The sequence below is a fragment of the Portunus trituberculatus genome, chromosome 15 (assembly GCF_017591435.1).
Source record: "Portunus trituberculatus isolate SZX2019 chromosome 15, ASM1759143v1, whole genome shotgun sequence".
NCBI classification, from domain to species: domain Eukaryota; kingdom Metazoa; phylum Arthropoda; class Malacostraca; order Decapoda; family Portunidae; genus Portunus; species Portunus trituberculatus.
In genome coordinates, this window is record NC_059269.1 from 13,749,204 (window position 1) to 13,773,287 (window position 24,084).

Genomic DNA, 24,084 nt, shown 5'->3' on the forward strand with positions numbered 1-24,084 from the left:
TATTTCAAAGGAACACTGGAAATAGTCGCTCATTGAGTCTTGGCGTTTCTTTATCATATTGGACACCGCTCCTCGCAGTCATCCTTCGCATGGACAGGGTTGTTGAGCTTGAGGTGATGGTCTTCCCTTCTCATTATATACATATATGTATATATATATATATATATATATATATATATATATATATATATATATATATATATATATATATATATATATACACATACATATACACGACTTGGCGATGAGAACGATGAGAAGATGGAGCAAGAGTGTGTTCTGCATATTTCCGCATCGCCTGACGAGACTATGTGTGTGTGTGTGTAATTCACCTCGGTCGTCTGCTGGTCACCCAGCCAGTCTACGGAGCGAGCTCAGAGCTCATAGACCGATCTTCGGGTAGGACTGAGACCACAACACACTCCACACACCGGGAAAGCGAGGTCACAACCCCTCAAGTTATATCCCGTACCTATTTACTGCTAGGTGAACAGGGGCTACACATTAAGAGGCTTGCCCATTTGCCTCGCCGCCTCCGGGATTCGAACCCGGTTCCTCTCGAGTGAGTCGAGCGTGCTAACCACTACACTACGCGGTGTGTGTGTGTGTGTGTGTGTGTGTGTGTTACTGTTACAGCAAGGTAGCTACAGAGAGAGAGAGAGAGAGAGAGAGAGAGAGAGAGAGAGAGAGAGAGAGAGAGAGAGAGAGAGAGATGAGTTAAATGTATCTGATAACATGTACGAGTATCTATTCATTATGATCAGTGTTGGGTTTTCTATCATCACGTATACATGTAATTAATTGATGAATCAGGGAGGCTGAGGCGGGAAAGGAAGGGGAGACATGCTTGCCTTGTTGAACAGGTTGGTGGAGTTACTTGTTTTCAAATATCACCTCGGTGTTTTGTCGTTTTGTAGCCTGCGTCGTTCACATTGTTATTTTTTAAACAATTTAGTCATGCCAGTGCTCATGCAGATTGGGGGCGAGTTACGCATATAGTTTTATTACTATGCTGCCAGTATGTTTACACTGAGAGAGAGAGAGAGAGAGAGAGAGAGAGAGAGAGAGAGAGAGCGTGCGTACAATACATATAGCTAATCTATAACGCTCGGGGAGGAAAGGTGAAGTAATAAAACTAAACAGTAGTAAGTGTGGTGCATGACATTCTTGGTAACGGTTATTGAATGAAAGAGAAAGGAATGATTAATCGCTTGAGGAAAAATTATAGTATAGGAACACTGCTCATCAAAGGCTCTGCAAGTACTCAAAACTCAAGTGTCGTGGAGTAGGAGTAGAATAACAGGAATAAATAGATGAAACAATTAGCTTTCGAAAATGTGAACAAGTGATTGCATCTCTCTCTCTCTCTCTCTCTCTCTCTCTGTGTGTGTGTGTGTGTGTGTGTGTGTGTGTTCTACATTGGCTTCAGGAAATTACAAACCGAACCGACACACCGGCAACTCAAGCAGTCAGTCAGCCAGTCCTCTCCCTCCCCACTCTTGAACACTTCCTCCCACACTTCCTTGTCGACCTCTTCTCTTCCTCTCTCTCCTCCTCCTCCTCCCATCATTGGTTTGACTGGCTTCTCTCTCTCTCTCTCTCTCTCTCTCTCTCTCTCTCTCTCTCTCTCTCTCTCTCTCTCTCTCTAACCACTTTACTCCGACACTAAACTGGTAATGCATGTATCTACTTAGTGTGTGTGTGTGTGTGTGTGTGTGTGTGTGTGATCCTCGTTGCTGAGTGCTGCAGTGATAGTGATGGAGGAAGAGTCAGGGAAAGAGGAAGAGAAAGGGAGAGGGAAATGAGGATGAGATGTTTTGAAAATGCGATGGTGGAAGTGAAATGTAGGTTAAGTAATGAGTGCGAATGGTGAGCGTTGGGTGGAGACTGGGGAGATAAGGCGTCGTGGTGGTGCTGGAGGGGTGGAGGGGAGGTGAGGAGGTGTCTGCAGTTCGGATGGCAGGTGGCAAGTACGTAAATCTGTAGGAAGAGGAAGAAAAGGGGCAGAGCAGATGAAAGGGACATTATTAACTTTCAATGCTAGACAATTCTTGATCACCTGTAACTTTTGAGACCTGCATTTTAAAGTACTCTAAAAAAAAAAAAAAAAAAAAAAAAAAATAAATAAATAAATAAATAAATATAATATATATATATATATATATATATATATATATATATATATATATATATATATATATATATATATATATATATATATTTCTTAGATAGCTTGGGATGGAGATTGTATGGGGAAATGAAGATGTTTGTCTGTTTCCTTATAGATGTTATATATATATATATATATATATATATATATATATATATATATATATATATATATATATATATATATATATATATATATATATAGAGAGAGAGAGAGAGAGAGAGAGAGAGAGAGAGAGAGAGAGAGAGAGAGAGAGAGAGAGAGAGAGAGAGAGAGAGAGAGAGAGAGAGAGAACACTTCCTTGACAGCTGCCTCGGAAGAATCATCAGCTGAACCTACATCTGATCAAATGTCGAACCTAGCAAACACAGCCGCCCCTTGTGGTTTTGGCGGTGGTGGTGGTCGGTCTAACATCCGTTCCCAAAGAGACTAATGAATACATGGACACTATTAATGCTGATTGAGTTCAAGACGTGCTGTTGCACATATAGGAACTTAGTGCCAAGTAACAAATATCACGATTAATATGGTACCATTGCCCTTACTGCGCGCCCTTCTCTTCTCCGCTCTGATATTTTCCCAATTAAAATGAATATAACAAGAATTGAATTACACTGACGAAAAAAAAATGTATATATATATATATATATATATATATATATATATATATATATATATATATATATATATATATATATATCTTTACTAGATAAAAACATAAAGTGGTCAAAAGATCTCTTGCCGATGTTACACCATTGACCTTTGAGCGCCTCTCGGTACTGCGTTAAGTGCCCGCTGGAAAATGTCTCCTTTGTAAGAGAGACGAACTTTCACCGGACTCACTTCCTACCTCGTCGCCTCGGTGACCTGTGCACAACCAGTAACCTTTGCACACGGGGATTCCTGCAGCTTTGGAGAAGAAACAGATTAGGTTTTTATTTCATATCACAAGGACACACGGAGTTAATTTTTGTGTATACGTTCACCTCAGAGAATGAGAGAGCGCACACTACGGTTATGCTATCTGCCCTAAGAACATGTCAGCAGCAGTGTTTGATATGCACGTTCAACTTTTTGTCCGTGAAGGAGACAGTGGCTCATTCCTCAACAGATTAGGGCGTGACGTTTGAGGCACGTGGACGAGCAAGCAGGTGTTGGGGAGGAGGAGGAGGAGGAGGCGGTATTATGTGAATGTGTGTGTGTGTGTGTGTGTGTGTGTGTGTGTGTGTGTGTGTGTGTGTGTGTGTGTGTGTGTGTGTGTGTGTGTGTGTTTGGTGCAGTGGACCACCTGTAGGTAAATTTGGGTTGGCAGCTTAAATGAAGTTTTCACAGAGCACCTCCCTTTCCCTTACCCTATGCTGGAAAACTAGAGTCTACTTACATATAGAAATGCATGTATACATCCCAAAACTCATTGAAAAAAAAAAAAAAATGTGTCGAAAGCGTATGTGTGGGAATCTCCGTCTTTTCTCTTTCCCATCACTTTCTTGTTCTCCGTAATGATTAGGGAAATCAGAGGAATTCTTTCTTTTATTTACCTTGCCTTCTGCTTCATTATTACATGTCTTCTGTATTCGTGGAGAGGCATATTGTTCATTAACTTCGCCCTCTCTCTCTCTCTCTCTCTCTCTCTCTCTCTCTCTCTCTTTTTAGCGGTAGTTACGTTATCGCCTTGGTAGCACACCTGTAGCCTCCACCTGGTCTTCTTAATTAATGCGACTACGCTCGCCACACCTGCGTACATATAGTCACCGCGCTCTCTCCGTCATTCACTAGTTCAAATGTACATATTCATACCTACGACCAAATTTCTTCACTTTTTATAGCTCGTGTACTGTAAGGAAACCGTAGTGGTGTTTTACATACTTCAGATTACTTCTCGTGTCTACTTTTGATATGTGGAGGTAAAATTTTGCTCGTGTTGTCAATGTGTCACTATAGACTTGCTGAGCATTAGTGTCAGTACTCTTAAATATTTTTTTTTATGGTGTGTGTGTGTGTGTGTGTGTGTGTGTGTGTGTGTGTGTGTGTGTGTGTGTGTACTTGCGCTTGACCTCGTGCGTGTGCACCAGAACGCGTGCGTGAATGTTTCAGTGAGCGCGCAAACTGGTTCCTACAAGGTGGGTACACTTGCAACACTATGTGGGGCAGATGTGGCAGTGCTCGGCGGTGGCCGGCTGACCCTCGCCGCCCGGCAAGGACGCGCCCAATATAAACTCCGGCCGTCGCCTTCTTGCTCCTCTCCTCTCCTCTCCTCTCCCTACTATCACATCTTTCAGTCATCCGCTTTGAGTGCAATGTTTTCCCTTTTTTCTTATGCTTGTTGCCTGGCGGCTGGGTCACGAGTGGTGCGAGGCGTGTCTGTACAGTGGGGGCGTGTGTCGCGCCGGGAAGAAGATAACAAATACCATCATGGGGGGGTGGGCACATTGCGACTCGGCTCCTAGGACAGGATAAAAATATAAGTGAGCGCAGAGCGAGGTAGCAGTCCGTCCCTTGAGAATATTTAGCCTGGCACTCCTGCAGGCTGACGTCAGGTACTGCCGGTCCGTCCTTGCGAGACCCTCACCCCGCCACTCACTGCCGCCTTCCAATATCACCTCAACTCCACGCCTCCGATACGGTACCTTTCCTATTGGTGCGCCTACAACACGCATCTTCTGTCAACATTGTCAACCATGTCACTGTCACACCCAGTGAAGCTTTGTTCACCTTGAGTGTGAGTGGCTTTCTAGTGCCACTGGCTCCTAATAGTCAGTGGCCATACAGCAGCCCCACCACAGCAAAGGGCTCGTTTTATTAGTGAAAGTCAATATAGTTTTGTATCTTTGGAAATGCAGGGATGCAAGCGATGTTTCTGTGATACAGTGGAGGGCGTTTAATTAGTGAAGCTGGTACAATGACTTACAAACTATGAGCAAAATAACGAATATAAAATGTTACTAAACATGACGTCACATATTGTATATTGTCTTTCCAGTCACGGTGAAGTCAGGCGAGGGAGAGGCGGGGGACTTCAGTACTGTGAATTTTTACACCTAACGCTACTTAGTCGTGGAAATGAATACAGTCCGTTAGATGTAAAGAAAAATAAATAAAATAAATAAATAAATAAAAAAAAAGTGAAAACACGAAAATTAGAGGATAATATAGCATAGAGCATGACTTCATTCCTGATGAAGAAGTTGTTGAGGTGCTGGGTTGATTAGCCATGCAGATAATGACCTGGATTCCTGAGAGGATCCGCCATTAGGAGGTACATTAAGTGGTACCACAACGTAACCAGTCCCGCCGCCTCATACTCCCATCCCTCCCTCCTTCCCGGGCAGGAAAGAGGAAGAAGAACGAAAGAAAAAAAGAAAAAAAAGCTCATCGGTCTGGGAAGCACTGCCTGGGTTGAATTTCTCTTGACTTGTGCCAGCAGAACGTACTGTAGGTGTGTGTGTGTGTGTGTGTGTGTGTGTGTGTGTGTGTGTGTGTGTGTGTGTGTGTGTGTGTGTATGTGTGTGTTTGTGTGTGTAAGAAGTGACCCACAATCGCGTCAGTTGTTGCTTCCACCGGAAAGAGAGTTTCACCCGCAGGTCAGGAAAGTCACTTAATGACGCTGAGGAGAGGAGCAAGTGACAGCCTCGTCCGGAGAGAGAGAGAGAGAGAGAGAGAGAGAGAGAGAGAGAGAGAGAGAGAGAACCAACCAACTCTCTCTCTCTCTCTCTCTCTCTCTCTCTGGCTACTTTACAAAATTGACATACTGACCACCAACGTTCCTTCTCTAGGCAACCACAGGCACCCTTCCTCCTGGTACCGAAGAGAAAACCTCTTGGAAAGTCAATTAGTCAGTCGTGTTGGTGGCATCCTGTCGTCGCTTTCCCATGAGAGAACCAAAATGACACATGTAGTACATTCTCATAACGCAGGTCATGATCTTTGTTAACGCCATTGCCCACCACAGTTACTGAATGTGTGCCATGACTGCTTCGACCTGTATCCAGTCACCGTTTTCGTTCGATCGTTTGAACGGTATTACCAGTCAAGTTTATTTATTTATTTATTTGTTTTCTAATGGTATATAATGTCCGAAATCGAAAAAAGACAAATTCTACAATGACTCGCTGGGAAGTTCACACACACACACACACACACACACACACGGCCCGGTAGCTCAGTGGTTAGAGCGCTGGTTTCACAAGCCAGAGGACTGGGGTTCGATTCCCCGGCCGGGTGGAGATATTTGGTTGTGTCTCCTTTCACGTGTAGCCCCTGTTCACCTAGCAGTGAGTAGGTACGGGATGTAAATCGAGGAGTTGTGACCTTGTTGTCCCGGTGTGTGGTGTGTGCCTGGTCTCAGGCCTATCCGAAGATCGGAAATAATGAGCTCTGAGCTCGTTCCGTAGGGTAACGTCTGGCTGTCTCGTCAGAGACTGCAGCAGATCAAACAGTGAATTACACACACACACACACACACACGGCCCGGTAGCTCAGTGGTTAGAGCGCTAGCTTCACAAGCCAGATGACCAGATGACCGGGGTTCGATTCCCCGGCCGGGTGGAGATATTTGGGTGTGTCTCCTTTCACGTGTAGCCCCTGTTCACCTAGTAGTGAGTAGGTACGGGATGTAAATCGAGGAGTTGTGACCTTGTTGTCCCGGTGTGTGGTGTGTGCCTGGTCTCAGGCCTATCCGAAGATCGGAAACAATGAGGTCGTTCCGTAGGGTAACGTCTGGCTGTCTCGTCAGAGACTGCAGCAGATCAAACAGTGAATTACACTACACACACACACACAGACACAATGAGGTCGGAGTTTAGTGTGTGTGCGTGTGCGTGTGTATGTGTGTGTCGGGTAACGCCCACCTCCATCAAGCAGAGTTGAGGTGTTTACAGAGCCTAGATCGAATTGTCCTTTGTTTATCCTCCGTGACCCGTATGCTAAGCAGACCGTCGTACTGGGAAGCATATGCGGGTTTTCAGAGTGAACAGAATCGCTCCACCGCCACGTACTACTGTTGTAATAAAACTGCAGATGGTGTAGCTAACGTGAATGCTTACCTCTGTTCATAAGTTTGCTTTTACGGGGTATCATTTGAGGAAGCGAGAGCCACGCACCGATACCATCAGTGTAACAGAGATAGCGTAACGATGTGGATGGTAATGTTAGAAGTTTGTTTTTACTGCATGTTACTTGAGCCATTCAGATTGCAAGTTTTCATCCTCTACAGGGAGCGAAGCGGCTTGCAGAATACCGGGAGGCGTGTTAATAGTGATACTGTCTTTGTTAGAGGAATTGCCTGGCTATCTGGAAGTCTCGCTCATCTGTCTTTCCCATCACTGAGCTTTCTACTGTTATGGTCAGCCTTTGTTAACATTCAGATGATGCAAAAAATCGTTTCCATGGTCAGAGAAAGAAGACTAGAATAGTTTTCTCTTTTCTTGGCCACAGAACTATTCAGAGGCTATAGTGCAAAAGTAAGTGTCTAGCTGCTAGTGCTTATGAGGAAGTTGTCTTGTATTACGTGAAAGAGTTAGAATTAGTCTCTCAAAGACATAGTAAACAAAGTTATTACGGGGAGTTGTAATTTTTTCTTTCTATTCGTATCAGAAAATTAACCAACAGACATGATGCGTAAGGAAACTTAATACTCTGATAATAAACCGAGATACAAGCCAAGATATTTGTACCATCTGCCGAGACTGAGAGTGTTTGCCACGCCTGACAGATGAAACACTCCCTTGCTGTTCATATTAAGGGGAGATACACACTACATATTTATGAGATTCCAAGTCTCGTAAATTTTAGTAGATTGCAGAGGCACTGAATTCCACTTTAACTTTTATTCTCTTTCACTTCCGTGGCAATTCTTAGTAGCTTTCATATCTGCCTCTATCACGCCATATTTTCATCGTATTCAAGGACTTTGCGAGAATATCATTAACAAACCACAAAAATTTGAACCACAAAAAAACACCAAATTATTGAACAGAACAGTGGGATATTTAACTTTAAAACTACATTTATAAAGTAACCAAACAGTAACAGTGAACCCGCCGCAGCGCACTCATATCGGCATATCAAGGGACAGAAACAGACGCTGCCGCCCACCACACGAAGCCAGGCTGTGGGTCGGATATCCGCTATGGGACAGTAATCGGCAAAAAGGGTCGATATGCTGAGGGCGGGGCGGAACAAAGTGGAGTGAGGCGGTGAAAGAAGCAGCGGGCGTGCCGGGTCATGGCTGAGGGATAGAGAGAGAGAGAGAGAGAGAGAGAGAGAGAGAGAGAGAGAGAGAGAGAGAAAGTGGTAGGGGAGGTGATGAGCGCGACGATCATGCCTCTTGAGGACCCCCTCCGTCACTGCTAAACTTGTTCCCCGTTAATTCTACTCGTTAATATTTTGTCTGGCGACCGTCCTCACATCCCAGTCTTCACTTGGGACCTTCCTGCGCCAAATACCTCCCTTTCTTCCTTCTCTCCTACTCCTCCCCTTCCCTCCCTCCCATTTCTCCTCGCCCTCTTCCCGTCATACGCTATCCACTCACATTTCCGGGGCGTCACCTACTCGTACTGCTGCTGCTGCCTCCCCCACGCTCCTTACCTGCCTTCCGCCCCAGTCGCTCTATCGCTTCCTCTCACCACCTGTCGCCTCTTCGTGCCAAACATTGCTGCAGCGCCACACACCTGGATGGGAGGGCGGAGGGGGCAGGTGGGCGCGGGCGGCAGCGTGGCGGTGGGCGTGACGCTCTTGAAACTCAACCCACGGAACCTGACACCTCTAGCTTAACGTCACGTAACAATACAAGTCTCTCTTAGTCACTGAGTAGTGTGTGTGTGTGTGTGTGATTCACTGTGTGTGTGTGTGTGTGTGTCTGTGTGTGTGTGTGTGTGTGTGTGTGTGTGTGTGTGTGTGTGTGTGTGTGTGTGTGTGTGTGTGTGTGTGTGTGTGTGTCTTTCATTATATATTAAAGAGTAACGATTTATTGATGCATAAGTAATCGTTCATTCCCCGCAAAACAGCAACACACACGCACGACAAGCAAAGGAATATGTTATACGTACAACATACACTAAATTCGACAACTGTTCAGGCATGCGGGATTTCCTCTATTACAATAGTGGTGTTTGAGTGTATATGTATGTTCGGCCACGTATTGCTGATGTGTGTGTGTGTGTGTGTGTGTGTGTGTGTGTGTGTGTGTGTGTGTGTGTGTGTGTGTGTGTGTGTGTGTAAGGCGGGTGTAAGGCGGGCACGAGACGGTTAAGTCGGGGAGAGAGAGAGAGAGAGAGAGAGAGAGAGAGAGAGAGAGAGAGAGAGAGAGAGAGAGAGAGAGAGAGAGTCGGAAGGTGGCTGGAGGTTTTAGTGGTGAAAGCTGAACAACATCGTCCAAAATAGCCACATGATATGTAGACGCCGGGTGGAGGAGACAGACGGGTATGTGTAGTGAGATACAGTGGGGTTACGTGATGATTACATAGGCACACCGTCTGGTTTTACCTTTCCACTTCCTTGAGTGTGTGAGGGAACTTAGAATATGTGAAAGTTTAGGAGAAATGGATACATGCATGTGATTTAACTTTCAAGAAAGAAGGATGGGGGATTTAAACTTGAGTGAGCCACAGATTGCTGAAATTAAGGAGGACGTGGCTTGACTTGGCCAGATCCCTCGCCACTGCTGAACACGAAAAGATGAGCAGACTAAACAAATGTTGCTTTCGCGTGAACCACTAGCATGAGGATATGACTCAGTCTGACGAGGGATGGTGGAATAATGTTATCTGGTTATGAATGACTGAATACTGCGCATATTGAAGGTAATGGTAGTAGTATTGTTAACTGTAAGTGATATTTGACGGTGTTAGATGAAAGCTGTGACAAGGAACGCATGCATGCGGTGTGGCAGTAAACAGGTCACTGCTGTTTACGCAGAAAATTTGCTTTCTTGTGATAAGATCTCGATGGTGTTGAGTTGTGAGGTGACTTGTGATTAGATAGATAGAGAGCCGCTGTAAGCTCCAAATAAGGGAGCTCCTTTGTTTCGGAGTTGTGCGTTGCTGAATGTGAAATAAAAATGACTTGAAGCTACTGTCCAGTCAACCTTAGGAGTTCGTTTGGGAAGTACTCGGATGGAAGGTGATGTCATTACAACTCTTCCCCTAAAGTCAAGATTAAGTGACTAACACAGAGAGCAGTTTGTAGAACAATCATAGGTTACGTGATTTAAAGCATGGAGCGAAGCACATCTGGTCATCTAGTTTGAAGGGCAGAAATCGTTAGAAAAAAAAAAAAGGGAATATGGAAGATATTTATGAGAGAGAGAAGAGAGTTATAATAGATTTGCAGTATCACGGGCATGGCAGGACATAGGCAACGTATGATGTGGAGCGTTTGATGTCCTTGGTGTACCAGAAACCAGTATAACGTCATTTCCCTCTGACACATTGAAAGGGAGAGGGAATGGGAGGAGATGGAAAGTGGGCGGACATGGGGGGGAGGTGGAGGCGGGCAGGGCGTTGGCCGGTATTGTATTAAAGAAAAATTGTATAGACACTTGTTGGTCTGTTTGCTGCATTTTTTTTCAATTGTTTGCTCATATAAGATGTTTCAGTGATGTTATCGTCAGAGAGAGAGAGAGAGAGAGAGAGAGAGGTCATGTGTCTTCCAGTTTGTTATATCGACTAATTCATATTTGTTCGGAGCTTTGTATTATCTTAGCGAGTAATTTCATGAATCATTGTTTCTGAATCGTGTGTGTGTGTGTGTGTGTGTGTGTGTGTGTGTGTGTGTGTGTAACAATGCAGGGGACAGCAGGGTGTACAAACGTCGCCTGAAGCACTAACAGGCAACACACCAGCAAGTCTGTCCTCCACATCTCCTCACTCTTGCCTCTCACCTTGCCCTGTACTGCCTCTTCTTTCTCCACCTCCTCCACAAGTTTCCACTCTTCCTCCTTTTCCTCCTCATGCTCCTTCTGCTCCTCCTTCTCTTGCCTCTCAGAGTTCAGGAAAAAAAAAAAGTTGCCTGCTGTGAACGGCCATTGACTTCAGTTACTCTTGCCAGGATTTACTCCCACCCACCTGCCCCTCACCTACCGCCTCTCTCTCTCTCTCTCTCTCTCTCTCTCTCTCTCTCTCTCTCTCTCAGAATCTATCCATATCCCTTATTCTTTATACACACCCTGCCAGCGTCTCTATCCACACCCTGCCAGGCTGACTCGCGTAATTTCGTAATCAGGCAAGTTGAGGCTTCCTGACATTAATTGTTTTCATCACCCTCTTTTGAAAAAAGGTTTATCGTAATAAAATGTCAGGCGGGGAGATTTTAAGGACGACGTGACTCCTTTTTTTTTTTTTTTTTTTGTCTTGTCCTCCAGCGTTGCTCAAGTGATGGTTTATGCATCGCCCTACTTTTGCTTTGAATTTCATAGAGGTCATTTGCTGGTGAAATTTGAAATGAACCTTAAGAGAGGTGTGAATATAACTGGCCTATAATTAATCACACGAAGAGAAGAGAGAGCTGTTTATCTGAATGGTTATTGATTAGTGGTTCTCAAACTGTGGGTCGCTTTTAATCTTTAATGTCGGGTTAACTGAAAGCTGAAACAAGAAGAATGCCTTTCCTCCATACCCTCCCGAACCCAAGTTTACACGCGCTCCGATAATTTACCGTTCACTACTCCCTTCACATCACAAACACAGGTACTGTACGTCCTTCCCTATTTTATTTTCATTACTGTGAGTCGAAACATGGTCGCTTTGACATTCAGAGCACTAGGCAGAAATCACACTGCGTCAACATGCATCACTGACCATCGCAATGCTTTGTTTTAATTAAGACATGAGGGAAAATTTAACGTACAGGAAAGCTTCACGAACTCAGTCCTTTGAGATATGCGACCACATTGCTATTGTCTCTTAAGAATAATTATAACTATAAAAGGCTGCTGCAGCGGTTGATCTGGCAAGTGTTAATGTGAAGGACTAAGCTAACCTCATTTTGTGAAGGCCTCACATTGTCTTCCTGCATGACAAGGCCCTGCGTGTCTGAGCTGCCGATCTAAACATAATTTCAGAATCTTATACGTATGGATGAGAGTCGAGCTGCGTCTGTCGGTAACGATGCCTTTATTGTAACCTTTGTAGTATGTCAGAGTATGGGACGGCAGGGTTTAAATGGCTCAGAAAGGTCAGTGCAGCCTCGACCCTAGATCGTCAAATATCTAGGTGTGTTAAAGGCACTGACATGGAGGAAGAAGCATGTCCTGAATATGTCCCACGTTCTTACTGACGGGGATTCAAAGGCGCTGTGCAATGTTATATCAAAAACAACATTGTGAGAGCTGGTTGCCATGTGTCTGCTGTGCCCTTCCTCCCACGCGCCAGCATCTCATTTGTCGCTTTGCTTGCTCACCTTTGTTATCTATGCGGGTGAAGAATCTCTCTCTCTCTCTCTCTCTCTCTCTCTCTCTCTCTCTCTCTCTCTCTCTCCCCTTAGCAATGACTGTATATGGGCTGAATACCACCACTCACCTTCACCCAGCATCTCGCCTCCCTCTTCACCCTCGCTGTGCACGTGTGCCTCTAGGAAATCACACATTCATCTAAGGTGACTTTTACAACACGATAAGTACTCCTGCAGTGAGCCTTTCAGTATGTTTATATAAAGCAAAATAGTAATGAAGTTCATGGCTGCAGTTGACGTGAAAACGTTCATATAAGGCGGCTATTTATAGAGAGAGGAAGATGACTCAGTATGGCCAGAATGAACGCCTCTTCAGCTTGTTTATGACGTCACGGTGCGCGATGAAGTAATTGTTAGTTTTACTGCATTCGTGGCTGAGTATTACCACGCCATACGCTGCGCAGAATGACTAGTAACTTGCATAGGCTGAGCGAGAAGTGTGCAGTGCTCACGAAGAAACGCTGGATGAATGAAAAGCGGTGCAAGGCGGATCGCACCTTGCTAATGACCTTGACGGTGCCGAGACCTTATAAGACGAGCTTCCCTGTGTGGCGTGGGTGGCGAGGGCGCGGTTCCCTTGATGATTGCGGGCTGTGAGGGGGCGGAGGACTTAAAACACTGAAAAGTATGTATGTACTGCAGATGAAAAAAAACCCAAAAACAAAAACAAAAGTGATGCGTAAAATGTAGGTAAGACTAAGAGGAACAGAAGGCAGGTGAGGTCATGACGTCGTTTTAGAGGCCTGAAAGGTGAGTTAGTTGTAGAAGGCTGTGGTGCGGCGGTGGGGATGTCACAAGGGAGTGGCAGGCTTTTAGCTCCCTGTTTTGGTACTTTACTCTCATGACGCAAAGTAGTTGTGAGCCGTGATAGACGCACGAGACGAGGTAAAGTACGAGAGAGAGAGAGAGAGAGAGAGAGAGAGAGAGAGAGAGAGAGAGAGAGAGAGAGAGAGAGAGGAAGGCAGGAAAATAGTGCTGGGAGCGACTGTCACTGGTTAGTTTACCCAACCATTCTCACCACTTACTTCATACCTCTTGGTCTGTCCGTCACTCATCTCATGCATACACACACCTACAAAAACACACTGGCGTCATACAGCCACAGCCACGCAACACAGAGGTAGATGTACGTATTATGTGTACGTAGTTATTGTTTTTACTTCAGCCTTTTTGTATGTCTGTGCACCCATCCAGATCTTTCTTTCTCTCAAGTTATTATGTGCAACAAGAAGGCTTAAGAGTGGTGTACAATTTCAGGTTGGTGGAGGGAGCGTGGGTTGAGGAGCGCCGGGGACACAGTAGGGCGCTAAGGGGACGTCCATTGGTGCAGCGTGGGCGAGGCTCGCCTGAGTGCACGCATAAGGTAAGAACTTACGACACATGCTAGAGAAGCAACAACCTCTTCATGTTTTGAATCTTCATACTCAGTGATGTCTGTTTTGTTTAGAGCTACCTCCCCTTCCTGGGGGGCGTCACGCACAAGCCTTCTGTGGCCGCCAAGCAGTGACGGAGTGGCAGATGTTACGTTCAGTGTAAGGAAGCGTTTGGCCTCGATACGTGTGGTTTGTGTGGGCGTGAACTTGTACAGTCTGGGCGTAGGTCGCTACAAGAGTGTGGGCGCTGTCTTGGTGATGCCGAAGGGGCGGCACCTGGCAGGGGAATACGCTGGCCTTACGACGTACTACCTAAGTTGGCCTGCACAAATGTGTATTCACCAACAATTTTTCTTTAAACTGACTTTGAGCTCCCTTAAGGTTCTTGGGAGAAGTGGCTATTAAGGTTTTCAGTGTGTCTTGTATAGCCTGTCAAGAACCATTTGGTGTCATTCTCGATTGATAGATATGATGTACGCTACATTTGCTTCGGGATTTATGATAGGATAAGACACATGGAGGTGAATATTTTTGAGACCAGGGTCGGAAAATTCGGCAGGAAGAAGAAGAGGTGGCGTCTAATCGTGGGATCCATAATGGGATGGAACATCACACTATCGTGAATATAAATCTATCAGTAAACCCACAGTTATGGACTTCAACTGAGAAAAAAAGTTAATATTTTTGTTTGTCCCTGTAGCTCATTTTCAAACCGGCGACCCATTGCACATCACTTCAGGTGACTCACAAATGCGGAACGTGTCAGGTAAAAGTTTGTTTTGATGCACATTGACCTTCACGCAAGTGACTCTGGCCCGCACTGAGGCACCTCATGCTCTTCTTCTGTAGCCAAAACAGTTGCAAACGTTAAGATGTCAGCCTCAGGTTGATTGACACCTCTCGGTCTCTGTGGTTGGCATGCTTCCACTACAGCTGCTTTAGAGTCTCTACAGCAGTACAGAACGCTGCAACCAAATTTGTACCCAGTCACACCAAGTCAAGCCAAGGACATGACATTATGCGGCAGATCCAGTATCTTTTAGTAAAGAATGTAAACAAAGAGGAGGGAGGTGTGCTCTCACCTCCTTGGTGGCGGTGATAGAGGGAGAGTGGAGTCCTGTGCCGGTGCCGCGTGCGGCGAGAGACGTGAGGGCAGCGGGAGGCAAGAGGCGAGAGGGCAATGGTGGGCGATCAGGATGGTTGAAGGTATTCCTCTGCCCAATCATCATCCAATCCGTACACCTGAGCGTCAGCCGTCTCACTTCGGCATACACAATCAGCGAGAGGATAGAGGGCGACGTGACGATACTATGGATTTCATGAATTTCATGGCCAGTGCGTCAGCAGGTTGTTCATAAAATTACGAATGATTTTAGTTTGCCGCAAACAAAGATAGAGTAAATGTTTTGTGTTACACAAGTGAAAGTTTTGCGTGAACCCTTACATGATAGATTTACTTCACCAGTACTGCTATACTACTACTACTACTACTACGTACTGCAGTTGTTAACTTTCCTGAATTTCACCTGTTCTGTCTATTCACGGGCTACAAGTATTTGAATCACATAGAACAGTCGAGAGCAAGATCGGTTAAATGCCAAGTTTAAATAGACGCACCATCGTGTGAGAAGTTTAAAATCCAGGATGGGGAGAGAGAGTTAGGTGACGCACCGCCCAGGAGACGCTCCTCCGCGGCCTGCTCAACAGGTGTATAGCGATCAGCTACAACCCGCGCTGCCAGGTGCTTACAGCCTGGCGTTGTGTGTAGCGCTAAGCTGTGTTACTTTCAACTGTATTAGTTTCTGACGCATCCTATTTCACCTGATATCCTTCAGTCTGGCTATGTAAAACTATAGGTATGATGTAAATTATGGGAATGGAGCGTCACATACAGTACAAGCGCCTCGTCTTGAGAGTGAGTGTGTTAACACGTCAAGTGCCTGGTATTCTCTATTAATAGGATCTTAAAGAAGACAGTTTGCTGGGATTTCTGAAAATAACTAACCTTTCTACCAAAAAAACTGCCAGTAATAATAAATATATCATAAAAACGGCCGCTGTATAACACTGAGGCACCTGCGTGGGTCCTCCTCAGCGGCGCGTCACAGGGTGCTGTGTTGCCAGGGAAGGATTTCTTAAAACTTTTCGTGCGTTTTCGTCGCAATAAGTTCATTCATGTGGCGTGGCGCAGACCGTTGCGCAGGACTTCGCCTCAAGGGGAAAATGGCTTGTGCAGTCCTACGCCGCACCAGACTGCTACAAATGCTTCTTTGCCGTGATGAGTCAGTCGGAAGAGGGACGCCGGGCTTCAGAACGAATGCAAACACACACACACACACACACACACACACACAAACTGACACTTGCTGGTCACTACTCTCGGAGCTAACAGGTGCTTAATCACACACACACGCACATTTGCGTTGCCTGTCATAAATAGCTTGATGGGCACTGCTTCTTTAGACAATTCGTAAGTGCGTATAAGTTCTCTGTGACCGTATTTTGTATTATGAATTGTATTAGCATGAATTCCTTTGGTTTTCTTCTTTATTATGCATTCTCTCTCTTTCTCTCTCTCTCTCTCTCTCTCTCTCTCTCTCTCTCTCTCTCTCTCTCTCTCTCTCTCTCTCTCTCTCTCTCTCTCTCAATGAAGGTCAGCTTACAAACTTGGTGGGTGCGTGCCTGTGTGCATATCCCATGGACCTCAAGCAGCAGCAAGGTACACGTGCAGGATTTGCTCTTCAAACTTTGTGTTCACTATCGACGGGTGGCATTCGTAAGGAGCTGCATTGGTGATGCTGCTCATCTGTAAGTTAATCATGAAAGACCGTGCCACTGCGTAGAGAGAGAGAGAGAGAGAGAGAGAGAGAGAGAGAGAGAGAGAGAGAGAGAGAGAGAGAGAGAGGTAGTGTTTTTCTTTTCAACTGTAGCGATAAAATTTCTTTTGCGTAGTCTATAGAATGGTAACCAGAACACATCAATAATTGTCTCTGTGTCGGATGCGGTGCCTTCGTGGTGATCGGAACAAGGGCCGGCCGCCACAGCCACGCCCACCTGCTGCCTCGTTGTGGTCAGGCTTCACAGGATTAGAAAAAAAAAAAAAAAAATAAATAAATAAATAAATAAAAAAAAAGTTCCATTTCGTTTGATTCCCGGCCGGTTGCAATTGTCTAAAACATGAGATATATTTTAATCTAAGTTTATATATTAAGAAAGCCGTGTGTGTTTGTGTGTTTATGTGTGTGTCTGAGTGATACAGAATGCAATTATCTATCAGCATTAATGGGGTCACGCTTAACCATTGCTTTCGGTGTCCAAGAGTCCTTTAAATGTCCACCTAAGCACCTCGCGATATGTGAAGTGTATGTGTAGGAGACCGGACGCGTGACGCAGCGCTGGTGTGGCTCAGGGGTCACAAAGGCCGGACGTTGGTGGTGGTGGTGGTGTCTAGAAGCAATAATGATCAAATGGTCCGAGGGTTTCCGTTTCCAGCTCAGTGAATTATGGCGTCGTTGACAGTATGGCCATTACTGCCACCACCACCACCGCCACCAATGCCACTAAACTCTTTCCCGATGCAGAAGCGGCAAGCCATTTCGATCCCTGCCTTCATTGACAGCATTCACTTCCCTTCTGAAGGACACAGCGATCTTTATTACGAAGTCTCCTTGCTTTGATTTTTGTAATTTTAAGTTAGACCATATCGTGATTACCCTCTATACTCTTCCCCACACTCTCCAGGTTTGCTGTACTTTCACTTTTCATCTTTCAATTTCTCATGTTTCCTGTGTCTGCACGTGCCCCTGCCCTTCTCTGCATTGCTCAATCGCTTCACGTGTACATTATAATTAGTGGCCATGAGAATTATAAATGTCAGTAGCAAGGTTGTCTTGCCAGAAAGCTATATATATATTTCTTTATATTCATCATGTTTTCCTCACACCCATCCACCCACTCCCCCATCCCTCTCTCTCTCTCTCTCTCTCTCTCTCTCTCTCTCTCTCTCTCTCTCTCTCTCTCATGAGATATGCAAGAGTTGCAATCACCTGTATTGAGGAGTCAGGGCACTGAGCCACTGGGTGTCATGGGACTCAGTGCGAGGCCTGGATTCTTAATGTACATAACATTTCGGGAGGGAAGGGCAAACAGACTTGGGTAGAAGCCAGAACTTATAGAAAACACACACACACACACACACACACACACACACACACACACACACACACACACACACACACACACACTATCACACACAGGAATATTGACAGTGACAGAAGCCCACGATACGAAATGTGACATTTGAATCACATACAAGATGTCATAAGAGCTTGGTCGCTGCCAGAGACACTTGGAAGTAGGACTGCCTGCTTTCATGCACGACCGACATGTGTATATATACAAGAAGAAGAAGAAGAAGAAGAAGAAGAAGAAGAAGAAGAAAGAAGAAAGCGACAGTTTTAGAAGCAACTGTAAAAGGTGCTGCTCTCCGACCTTCCATTTGACCTAGTCAGTGGAATGTTATGGAGAGAGAGAGAGAGAGAGAGAGAGAGAGAGAGAGAGAGAGAGAGAGAGAGAGAGAGAGAGAGAGAGAGAGAGAGAGAGTTGAAAAAAATGTGATTGCTTTTATGCTAGGTGTCGATTCCTGCCGTGTCATACTTAAAGGCACACTAGATTTTATAAGTTCAATCAATATTCAGGTAGGTATACATAAATTATCATGAGTTTAGGTGCTGGGGATCAATTGGCATACTTAGCGTACTTGACATTCACAGACTTCTTCTTGGATAGATGTCAGTCAACATTCTTTTGTAACTTTCTCCCTCTTACAGTACATGCGGCCATTCCTAGCACACGTGAAGCCCATGTGGTACTGCCGAGGAGGAACAGGTGCAAGATAGGGACACGCTTAAGTCACAAAGACGTTACTTGGAGTTGAGGAAGCGAGATAATACTGAGAGTGCAGGAGTGGTTGGAACGGTGTGTGTGTGTGTGTGTGTGTGTGTGTGTGTGTGTGTGTGTGTAATTAACCTCGGTCGCCTACTGGTCACCCAGCCAGTCTTCCCCATTACGGAGCGAGCTCAGAGCTCATAGACCAATCTTCGGGTAGGACTGAGACCACAACACACTCCACACACCGGGAAAGCGAGGCCACAACCCCTCGAGTTACATCCCGTACCTATTTACTGCTAGGTGAACAGGGGCTACACATTAAGAGGCTTGCCCATTTGCCTCGCCGCGCCGGGACTCGAACCCGGGCCTCTCGATTGTGAGTCGAGCGTGCTGTGTGTGTGTGTGTGTGTGTGTGTGTGTGTGTGTGTGTGTGTGTGTGTGTCGCTGGGTGGGAGAGGATGTAGGTGGAGGCAAATGAGAAGAGAGAGTCTGTAATGAAGTCTGGGAGAGAAAGCTGTGGGAGATGGACCGCCTGCCTTAGTATTCGGGTGCCTCTCTCTCTCTCTCTCTCTCTCTCTCTCTGGTCTTGGGACTGAGGAGAAAGCGAGCCGTGAGCCGCAGCTCTCCGCAAGTTGGATGACATGTCAATATATCAAGGAAGTGACGTCATTTCTGGTGGTAAATTTTACGTTATATCTGTCACCTTAGTACAATAACGGCCCAAGTGGCAGCGCTCTCTTTTCATTGAGGTCAATAACCCTCCCAAGTTTTGGCATCGTGAGAGGCGAGAAGGACATCATGGACTTTAAACATGTAACTGAGGGACGCACGTAGCGAAGTGCTACATCTTTCTTCCTTTGCTATATATTATTTGGTTTACTTTATTTTTACTGCTATTGATTTGCAATCGGTATTTTAAGAGGCAGTAATATTCAAGCATGAAGGGAAACTCGCTTCGTTAAGTACATACGCTTGTTGTCTGGTGTCGGTGTGGCCAAGATGTCCAAGTGTCTGATAGTTAAAGTGCGTGCGTGGGGTCGATCAGTTGCCCATTGAATGAATAGTGAGGTTCTTCACCACAGGCGCGAAAGTAAATACGAGCAGCGTGAGTGATGCAACACACCAACTATTTTACTGCCATCATCGCTACCTGCCTAGAGTGCTTGGCATTAGGAGTACAGGTTAGAAATTGTTCGTACCAAAAATAGAATCCTCTTCGTGAAGATTCTAAGAAAACATCTGAACGAAACGCTGTCTTATTGTTTTGCTTACTCCTCACCACCCTGGCAGCACACACACACACACACACACACTTCCTCTTGCCTAGGAATAGCACACCACCTCCCCTAGCTAGTTGGTGGTGGTGGTTGTAGTGTTGGTGGTGGTCTCATCACTAGCGCCACCTTGTTAAAAAGATACTACTACTACTACTACTACTACTACTACTACTACTACTATTACTACTATTTGTTAATCTAATTTACTTCGGCTTTTTCTTGTACATATGAGTATTTCTAAAGATCAGCTGTCCTCTCCCTAACAAGAACTGACACACTCAGCTCACTCGTGGTACAAGTTCCCCAAACAAAGCTACGTACTCGTTGCACTGTGTTGCTTGGTGTGTGTGTGTGTGTGTGGGGAGGAGGGCACATTTGGGAGGGGACATGAGAAGTCCATGTCTCGTTTCTGCCAACAAATAGGATACAAAGGGCAACCCGCATTGAAGTTCAGACGCCCTGATATGCTCCTTGCCCGTGATGGAAAGTTGTGAACCAAAGTTGTAATGGTGGTGGTTGGAATCGCCGTCCTTATGGGTGTGTGTGTGGTAGTGCCTAGTACGTGCAGTACATGTGGTGAAAGTGCAATGTGTGTTTGCAGTTAACAAGTGTCTCCTTGGATATGCTTGGATAAAGGTGTTTTCAGCTTGCCACTTGAACAGAGAGAGAGAGAGAGAGAGAGAGAGAGAGAGAGAGAGAGAGAGAGAGAACAAAGTAACGTGAGCAGGGTTCTGGCCACACTAGTTAAGGCAGTGGGCGAGGGTAGGAAGGAGAGAGAGAGAGAGAGAGAGAGAGAGAGAGAGAGAGAGAGAGAGAGAGAGTCAAAGGTGCCAACGTTCCCTTTTTACTTAAAGTTAATCAATGATATTTTTGTCGATTCGTGTTTGACTTGCAACCCAGATTTTATTGTAACAAACATTTTAACATATATTATTTTTCATCCTTGATTTCTGCATTATGGAATGTTGTAGGGAGTAAAGCAGCAGAGGGGGGAGGGGGGATACAGTGTACTTGCGTCTGATGCACTTAGCAAAGAGTGAATACAACGAATCATGAAACAGTCACTATCTTCGAAATATGATTTGTAGACCTTTTGTTGCCACATCAGTGGATGATGCGGCCTAATCTTGACTACTACTACTATGAGATGCTGGTCTGTCTGTGTGTGGAAGGAGAAAAACATAAAAAAAACTTAGTGATTATTCAAGTTGGTGTCATAATACAAATGTATAGTGCAGGTGAGAGTGATCAGCCCCGGCCAGGGAGAGTGCCTGTGGTGTCTTGAGTAACAACTATGAATCAGAAAAATTATTTCCCTTTCGCCTCTTGTCTGCATGCACCCTAACGCAGCAATTGGGTATTCTCAGATCGTATAAGGATTGAAAAAAAGTTCTAAAAGTGTACTCCAGCAAAATGAAGTATAGTGTGTACCACATTTTTCAAGAATAGTAGTGTTGGCACTCAATCCATGACAAGACAAATCTGGAGGACTTTAAAATGTTAATGAAACAAACGTGGGTGAGCGGCGTCTCGTTACGAAAGGTCCAGCTTTCCTGGCTTTGCCGGGTATTACTAGTATATACGGGGACGGGTGGCGCTGACTAGATTACATGACCTTCGCTTTGTAATGTGGGAGGAATACCATTAGAGCTGATATTATTTATATGTAAATAAACAATTAGTGCCATTATTTTGAACTAGAAAGTCGGAAAATAATCTAAGTAACCAGCGATCCGAAGAAGAATGTAGCGACATTTAATTCACTAAATAAAACATTCTTTGCTTGCTTAGAATAATTGGAAAAGTATCTCTATGGAAAAGAAATACATTATCTATAAAGAAAATCTTATAATTGGTTGATGGATATGAATATGAACAAATAAACAAAAGTACCTTTTACTTGTCTTAATAAACAAAAGTACCTTTTACTTGTCTTGTGCATTGGAAAGGTTTAACTGAATAACATAAAAGTAATTGTTTACTTTAGCCACACCAGAAAATAGCAAGTTATATCTTCTTCAAGACCAGCGGCCTAACTATTGTATCACGAGACCTTACTTTCTTCGAACGTCCTCCTGTGAAAGCAAGCATAATTTGACTTTTGAGATTGCATAAACACATTGACTTCCTCCTCTCTCTCTCACACACACACACACACACACACACACACACCAACTGATCAACCAATAAGTGAGTCCGTCTATTTATGTATCTTTTCTCCCTGAGCTAACCATCCCCATTAGCGGCATTGCATAGAGTTTAGTACATGTCGCTGATGAAGCTGTGCCTGACCAAACAGTACCGTGACGCGCTCCCTGTAAAGACCGACCACATGTTATGGAAATCTATACGAACAATAGGGAAAGAAAGAAGAGCAGGAGAGGAGGAAAGGCCGCAGCCAAAAATAACTAAGCCGGTGTCTCTCTCGGGGGCCAAATTTTACACCGCCGGCTGCCCCTCTATCTCTTTCTAGTGCCGGGTCTCCACGTGGTCTTTTTGGCACCAATGTTGTGAAGTAGATGAGAATTACGCTGGTGATCATAACCAGTGTCGAGGAACTATGGCCTGGCAGGTAGTAAGCTTTGGGAATGTTAAAGGTAAAAACTTGGGCGCGTGCGCGCACACACACACACACACACACACACACACACACACACACACACACACACACACACACACACACACAAGGATTTAATTATGGCTGTTACTTGTACATGTACGTACATCTGACTTTCTGAATGTTTATTAGTTATTCTGTCTATCTGATTGCCTCTCTCTCTCTCTCTCTCTCTCTCTCTCTCTCTGGAACACAAAAGCCTGATGCACGTAAGTTGCAACACGAGAGCACAGTGGCTTCCTACAGCTGCAATAATGGCTGTGATGAAGTGCACTGGGTATAGCGAGGAAAGAGGAAGAGGCAAAAGGTTGTGCAGCGATATAACAGGGTGTGCGATGCTGCCCTGGCCACCTAAACTGTCCTAAAGCACGAGAGTCTGCCAGTGAATAATGAGCTCTTTCTTTTCATTATATGTGTTTTGGTAAATAACTGGTTCTTTGTCTTCCTTTATTTCAATACAGTGGATATATTTTTCTACACTGCATTTCACACTGTTTGTCTCACTAGTGTTCGCGATGAGACGCTTATGTAACTATAGGCAATCCAGCGAATATTATCCTGATATCATGGTTCAAGTTTTCGTCCGTGACCTCCGACTGTCCAGCCACAGGTAGGCGTCTCCCTTTTACGTTAAGACGCGTTGAGGTCCCCACTGAGTACCTTTTGTTTTAGGACTGGACGGTCGTCGTAAATTTACTACCAAAGGACATCACATTCATGCGTATTGCGGCATGAAGTATTTACTCACCAGTTCCACCAGTTTGACAATTCCTGGGCCAGTTTTGAAATACTGTAGACAGAGGGATATTCCTGATTTTTGCGGCGGGGCGTAAGTCGGAGTTGCGGTCGTCGTGATGGTTGTCGTGGACGTCTGTGTCTTGGAGTGAGTTTCCGCCATCATATCGATACTTTGGGGTTCGGCTGCGTCTCCTTCAGTCAGTAAAACTCAACGTGGGGAAGGCACTACACGGGGACGTCAACCTGCCTCACTGTTTGGTAGCGGACTGAGGGAGCTTGGCTTGGTTGGCTCGTCGCGAAGCAACTCAACCTTGCCTACTCCCTCTAATCCCCCACCCACGACAGCCTGCCTGTCCCCTCCTCCTGCCCCTCCACATCGTCCCTCTTCCTCCCACCACAAGGGAATGCCCCGCCCACCTTTTGATACTGGAGGAACTGACGAATTCCTTTTAAAGGTTTACATGTTACAGTCCAGGACTAAGCCAGAAGTGTAAAATGTAAGCTTGTGCGTGGTATTGTAGGATACTTTACATAAGTAGCGTAGGAAATACCACCGTGATGTGAAGCTGAAAA

The 24,084-nt window shown here is 45.2% G+C and overlaps 2 protein-coding genes across 7 annotated transcripts in view; one reads left to right on the forward strand and one right to left on the reverse strand.

The window, feature by feature from the left end:
* The window catches only part of LOC123503979 (MARVEL domain-containing protein 1-like), a 34,163-nt gene extending 10,350 nt beyond the window's left edge, over positions 1-23,813 (reverse strand). Inside the window, exon 1 of one of the 6 annotated variants that reach the window (XM_045254157.1) lies at positions 23,522-23,813. In XM_045254157.1, the coding sequence (XP_045110092.1) occupies positions 23,522-23,674 (153 nt within the window). In that variant the 5' untranslated portion in view covers positions 23,675-23,813. Of the gene's footprint in view, positions 1-15,071; positions 15,464-23,521 lie in introns of those variants that run through there. The other 5 variants (XM_045254160.1, XM_045254159.1, XM_045254161.1 and 2 more) reach the window with 5 other exon arrangements.
* The window catches only part of LOC123503972 (WD repeat-containing protein 35-like), a 45,893-nt gene continuing 35,385 nt past the window's right edge, over positions 13,577-24,084 (forward strand). Inside the window, exons 1-2 of the mRNA XM_045254141.1 lie at positions 13,577-13,742; positions 13,874-13,979. The gene's annotated coding sequence lies outside the window, so the exon portion shown is untranslated. The remainder of the gene's footprint in view (positions 13,743-13,873; positions 13,980-24,084) is intronic.